General features: G+C 40.4%; 1 protein-coding gene across 1 annotated transcript in view; it reads left to right on the top strand.

Moving 5' to 3' along the window:
• VPS13D (vacuolar protein sorting 13 homolog D) overlaps positions 1-6,860 on the top strand; it is a 299,465-nt gene that overhangs the window by 133,787 nt on the left and 158,818 nt on the right. The window contains exons 46-47 of the mRNA XM_019639700.1: positions 5,839-5,969; positions 6,158-6,333. Of these exons, the coding sequence (XP_019495245.1) occupies positions 5,839-5,969; positions 6,158-6,333 (307 nt within the window). The remainder of the gene's footprint in view (positions 1-5,838; positions 5,970-6,157; positions 6,334-6,860) is intronic.

Raw genomic sequence — 6,860 nt, 5'->3', positions numbered from 1 at the left:
CCGGGACTCGAACTGCTGTCGCTCAGAGCTCACACTCTTGAGTGAGCTCTTAACCAACTGAGCCACTTGGCCAGCCTGCCATCTTAACCATTTTTAAATTCACTAGTGTTAGGTACATCCATATTGTTGTGCAACCAATCTCCAAACTCTTTTTATCCTACAAAGCTGAATCTCTATACCCGTTAAACAACTCCTCATTTCCCTCTTCTCCAACCCCTGTTGGATAAATACTTTCTCGGTGAATTTGACTACTCTACGTACCTCATATAAGTGGAATCATACAGTATTTATCTGTTTGTGTGGCTTCTTTCATTTTGCTTAACGTTTATCCATGTAGTAGCCTGTGTCAGAATTTCTTTTTTAAGGCTGAATAATATTCTGTTGTATTCAATAACATATTTTGTTTATCCACTCATTCATTTATGGACACTTGGGCTGTGAATAGTACTGCTCTGAACATGGATGCACAGATATTTCTTTGAGTCCCTGCTTTCAATTCTTTTGGGTCTATACTCAGAAATGGAATTGTTGGATCATCCCAATTTTATTTCTTTGAGGGAATTGCCACAGTGTTTTTCATAGCAGCTTCACCATTTTACATTTCTACCAACAGTGCGCAAAGGCTCCAATATCTCCACAACTTTACCGACGCTTGTTATTGTCTGCTTTTTTTTTTTTTTAAGATTTTTTTTTTTGGGGGAATTGAGGAAGGGGAACAGTGTTGGGGAATTGGGGAAGCAGAACAGCCAAATTGTTGTCCTTCAGTCTTAGTTGTAGGGGCGCAGCCAGCTCAGCTCCAAGTCCAGTCGCCATCCGGCCGCCCGTCAACAGCTCGTGGCCGCTCAGCTCAAGGTGCTGTGTTCAGTCTTAATTGCGGGTGGGCATAGCCCACCATTCCATGCGGGAGTGGAACCAGCAACCTTGTTGTTAGGAGCACCAGCTGAGCCATCCTGCCACCTGTTGGCAGCTCAGAGGCAGCTCAGCTTGGGCACAGCTCACTGGCCCACGTGGGAATCTAACTGATGACCCTGTTGCTCAGAGCTGGCGCTCTTAACCAACTGAGCCACTTGGCCGGCCCTTGTCTGCTTTTTTGATAGTAGCCCTCCTAATGAGTATGAGGTTTTTTGATTCACATTTCCCTAATGATTAGTGATGTTGAGCTTCTTGTCATGTGCTTGTTGGACATTTGTATATCTTCTTTGGAGAGATATCTACTCAAGTCCTTTGCCCATTTTTAAATTGGGTTGTTTGTTTTTCTGTTGTTGAGTTGTAGTTCTTTATATGTTCTGGATATTAACCCCTTATGAGATAACATGATTTGCATATATTTTCTCCCACACATTGCCTTTTCACTATGTTGATTGTGTTTCCCTGATGTATAGAAGTTTTTAATTTTGATGTAGTCCAGCTTATCTGTTTTCACTTTTGTTGCCTGTGTTTTGGTGTCATATCCAAGAAATCATTGCCAAATCCCAATATCATCAAGCTTTTCCCCTATGTTTTCTTCTGAGAGTTTCACAGTTTTAGCTCTTACATTTTAGATCTTTGATCCATTTTGAGTTAATGTTCATATGTGGTGTTAGGTAAGGGTCCAACTCCATTCTTTTGTTTGTGGATATTCAGTTTTCTCTACATCATTTGTTGAAAAGACTCTCCTTTCCCCATGGAATGGTCTTGGCATTCTTGTCAAAAATATTTGACCCTTATATGCAAGGGTTTACTTCTGGACTCCATTTCATTTGTCCATATGTTTGTCTTTATGCCGTATTCCTACTGTTTTGATTACTGTAGCTTTGTAATACATTTTGAAATCAGGAAGTGTGAGACTTGCAACTTTGTTTTTGTTTTTGTTTTTTTTCCAGATTATTTTGGCTATTTAGAGCTCCTTGACATTCCATCTTAATTTTGAAATGAATTTTTCTATTTCTGGGTGAAAAAAAAACACTTGGGGTTTTGATAGGGATTGCATTAAATCAGTGGATCCACTTTGGGGAGCACTGACAGCCTAACAATAGTAAGTCTTCCAGGCCACGAACAAGGGATGCCTTTCCATTGATTTGTGTCATCTTTCATTTCTTTCCTCAAATGCTCTTGAATCTAAAGACACTGAAATCTGTGTTTTTCAAGACATTTAGATGCAAAATTTAATCTTTTATACTTATGCTTAGTTCACCATTGAGAGCACAATAGTATGGGGACAGAAAAATGGCCAATTTTATCATAGATGATCCAAAATAGTATCTATATTTGACTTTTTAAAAAAGCCGTTATCTAAGGGTTTTTTTCTTTTTCTTTTTGTTGGTGGTGTGCTTTTCTTAATTATCCTTTGCCCTGGCCCTTATTAGAGTGAATTGTACCTAGTATAGAGGTTTTCAAGCTGTGTTCCTAGGTGTAGTTGGGGTTTAAGACAGGAAGAAGCATTTTACCAGACTTTTGTCTGTTAGTATAATGTGTTTCGAACAAGATTTCACTAGGGGGCTGGAGGGCCAGGAGGTAAGGAGTTCTGTAGCTAAAACCACCATTGGTTTACATACCGCCTGAGTGGAGGTTGCCCAGATCTGTTGCCTGAGAAGGGGAAGCCAATTTAGAATTAAACAAAAAAGTTGAGAGGGAGAGAAAGAGAGAGAGAGAGAGGTGTAGGTGGGGGAAGATGACCTACTTTTGTTAATCCTTTTGAAATACTGGTTTCAGTGTGCCATCCTCAAATACTGAGCATAGCCCTGTGCCATCTGGTTCTTCACTTTCCCCACTGTTTCATTTTGAAACAGCTTAGACCCACAGAAAATTTATGACTGGTGAAGGAATACCCCTCCATCTTTTACCTAGATTTACTGCATTTTAACATTTTGCTGTGTTCTTGTTCTCTCTCCACACACACATACTTCTTTTTTTTGAACCATTTGAAAGTAAATTGAATCATCATGACACTTCAGCCGTAAAAACTTCACTCATCACCTAAAGGCAAGGGCATTTTTTCTAAATCATACATTGTCATTACACACTGAAGAAATTAATATTGATATGTTTCCCAATAAATGGTCCTTTAAAATGCCCTTCATAGCNCTGGGGAATTGGGGGAAGGGGAACAGACAAGTTGCTGTCCTTTTGTTCTTCAGTCTAGATATGGAGGACGTTGCTTCACTGTCCCAAGTTGGCACCATCATTGTGCTCTTCCCGGGTGAGGCAGATCAGTTGCCGGCTTCTGGACGGCCGCTCACGCTGGCTGCTGGCCGCTTACGCTTGCTGCTGGCTACACACGGTAGCCCATGGCAGCCTGCTGCAGCCTATGCAGTCACTGGCGACTCATGGCAGCCCAGCTCCAGGTTGAGCTGTTGTTCAGCATCTTAGCTGTAGAGGGTAGTGTCACTGGCCCTCATATGTGGGATCCGAACCAGGGCCCTCTGGCGTCCCAAGCCAGCTCTTAACCAACGCGCCACTTGGCCGGCCCCTAGATCAATTTGATTTAAATACACCTCAGGTTTAAAATGTTAGCAGTGCATCCTTCCTTTAGTGTATGATTTCCAGGAATCTCAAAGCACCTTTAGTGTTGAATGCTGGAAAAGCATCTAGAACTGCATTGTCTGTTGAACTGCTGTGATGGAAATGTTCTATTTTGCGCTGTCCAATACAGCAGCCCTAGCCACGCCTGGCTGCCGAGAGCTTGAGAGCACATCGCTAAGAAATGGGGCCACTGTGACCAAGGAATTGAATTTTTCATTTATTTAATTTTAATGCATTTAAATAGCCGTATATGGCCAGTGGCTTCTGTATTGGACAATGCAGATATAGGCATGTTCTAGAAGGAAAGACTGAGGTGGTATCATTTAGCTGTTTACCCTGGGTCCCACGCAGAGTTAGGCACATGTTTACGTGTTTGAGGGTTTATTAATAATAGTCTCTTCAAGTATAGTTCGCTTTTCCTGGTTTTTGAACATGAATTTGTCTGCATTCTCTCTTGACATGGGAGCTGTCTCCTGTAAAGTTGACATTAAGATTTTTAATAGAAGAAATGAACTTTATTTGATCCTCTAGCTGAGGATCGTTTTCTTTACCCTTCTCACATTTGTTTGCTCATATTTGTCTTGAAAAGGCAAAGGCAGCTTTGTGCTACGTTTGGGTTTCTGCTGGGTTATTTTGTCCGTGATACCCCAATACAAGCTACCATAGGTTGACCGGAAGCTACAGTTAGGACGAATTTGGGGTGGGGAATGGAGCGCTGCCTTCTAAAGCAGCTGCCACTAAGGAACCATAGAATTCTCACCGGGGGGCAATCAATCAAGCTGTCCAATCAGAAATATGCAGTGAGTGCACGTATAAATGCATATGCTAGGAGCGCTCATTAAAACTTAACTATTAAAACTTGTTAGTTACAAGACTGTGATTTGAATTTTGTTATACCAAGGAAAAGAATAGACGGTGTGGGCTAAGATAGGACTTTGTAATTCTTCAGGATCATGAGATCTGGGCATGTAATACCAAGGGAATGTGTGGAATCTTGTATTTGAATATTTTTGCAGAATTGGACAGATAACTAGCTGCCTCTCAGGAAGGTTTAAAGCACAATCCCAAGCTGGAAAGCCAGGGATGGCCTGGCCTGTTAGTCTCCCAAGTACCTCCAAAACAAGGATTTTGTACATTTTTATCTTATCAGCTATTCATTTATTGGGAGTTAGCCAGAGCACTCTAAGATGCACAGGGAAACAAAAAGCCTGCTTTTTTCAAAAAATTGAGTCTCGGTACTGTAGACTCAAGTTAAACACATCTTTTGTGGGCAGGCTTTGCCTGGCTTTGAATCCCAGTTGTGCCACCAGCTACTGGCTGTGTGACCTAGGGCAAGTTCCCCAGCTTTCCGTGCCTTAGTTTCCTCATCTGTAAAATGGAAAGAATGAAAATAACTCTTAAGATTGTTCTGAGAATTAAATGTAGAGCCTCCGGTAGAGGGTGTAGTATGTATTAAGAGTTCAATAAATATTGTATTATTTCTACTATAAGTATTTTTATCATTGTATAAACAGAGCTCAACCCAGTTGCTTGAATATGGTTTCTATATTTATTGTCTGAATGAGCAAATAATTCATCCCCCTGAATTTCATATTTTAAAAATTATCAGAATTTTTAACATAATCGGTGCCCTTTCTCTCTCTCTCTCTCTCCCTCCCTCTCTCTCTCTCTCTCTCTCTCTCTCTTTCTTTCTTTTCTTTCTTTCTTTCTGTTTTGAGATTCCCTTCTGATTGATTATGGTTCTGTGTGTTCTGTTTGCTGTTTTTTAGTAGGTACTGAAAACATTTATTTTATGAATGAATAAATTCTATAACATTTAGCATTAGGTTTCAGATGGATTCTTGGGCAGTGAGCTAACAGAAAATATTAGAGAAGAATAATTTGAGTTCAGAGTAGTACAGAATGCAATTAAGTAATCTGAAATTTCTAGTATATCCTGTAAAAGGGGAAAGTTCTCTAGGAGGAAATTTTGTGTCCCAGATGTAAGCAGAAATGAATTACATAAACCCTCTTAGTAGTCAACTTTGTAAATGGAAGCTGAAGGTATCCTGCGTTTTTTAGTTGCTGGTATAATGGTACACATTTTATGAAGAAGCTATGAATTATGGGGTATTGATATTGCTCCTGAGACTTTTTAAGACCTAAATGGGAATAAAGAATAATACTTTAAGTGCATTTGCTGTTTTTATTTCATTCTTGGAAGTCTTGACAGCCTCTCTGGATGATATAATTGTTTTCTCAGAGAAACTAAGTACTTGTGAAGGCTATTTATTTTTGTCAGACCACGAATTTTCTTTTTTCTGACTAATTTATGGCAGTGGTTCTTGTTATTTGTAGGTATCGATGTCAAGAAAGGCCGAGGTCGCTATATTGACACCTGTATGGTCATCTTTGCCCCCCGTTACCTGTTAGATAATAAATCCTCTCACAAGCTTGCATTTGCACAGAGGGAATTTGCCCGGGGACAGGTAAGCAGTTTGCTTTTGAAGAATGGCTGGTGTTTAAAAGCACAGGGAATTTTAATGTCATGGCTTATCTCCCCATCAACACTGTAGTTTCGTGATGTGAGGAACCACTTTATGCCTGAATAGCTTCTGGTAGAGGGCAGGGCCCTGAGTGGGCACTTAGGCGTGACTCGTTGCCTTACATGTTTTAGGGAACAGCCAATCCCGAAGGTTACATTTCCACCCTTCCTGGCTCCAGTGTGGTGTTCCATTGGCCTCGGAATGACTATGACCAGCTCTTGTGTGTCAGATTAATGGACGTTCCCAATTGTATTTGGTCTGGAGGCTTTGAGGTCAACAAGAATAATTCCTTCCACATCAACATGAGGTGAGTTCAGAGACTATATCTCGACAAGACGTAGCTTTGTTTGAGGTGCAGTAAATAAATAGTAAGTTGTAAATACCATTTAAATTTTAAATATTTGTAAAGCTATAAATAGTAATATTGCTGTTCATGACAGGGACACACATGTTTCTGACTTAGAGAAAGGTCTTAAAACTTGCAAAGGCCAGGTAAGTATGAGTGAATGTTTTGATGGTATGAGTTAAAGGGAAGGGCCACAGTTTTGACCCCTGTGCAATTGCTGTGATCTGAGGTTACAAGTTGGAGGGCAGCACTGAGCTCACGATTGCCTGCCGTCTGAACATTCTGTCTGCACTTAGATGGGAACACTGATTACTAATGTTGTCTGTTCTTACACACTGCAAGCTGTCTCTTACTTAGTTCTATTTCAGTAGATCATCTGGTGTTGGCTATACCCAGTGACCCACACACAGGTCCTTGTTAAGAAAAATCAACTTGCACAGGATGACATTTTTTTCTGCTTTCATCAAATGCTTTTTTTTTTTAAGTGT

Source organism: Hipposideros armiger, unplaced genomic scaffold, assembly GCF_001890085.2.
Source record: "Hipposideros armiger isolate ML-2016 unplaced genomic scaffold, ASM189008v1 scaffold_46, whole genome shotgun sequence".
NCBI classification, from domain to species: Eukaryota; Metazoa; Chordata; class Mammalia; order Chiroptera; family Hipposideridae; genus Hipposideros; species Hipposideros armiger.
The sequence above is the reverse complement of the archived record's forward strand: the minus strand, read 5'-3'. Positions and strand labels throughout refer to the sequence as shown.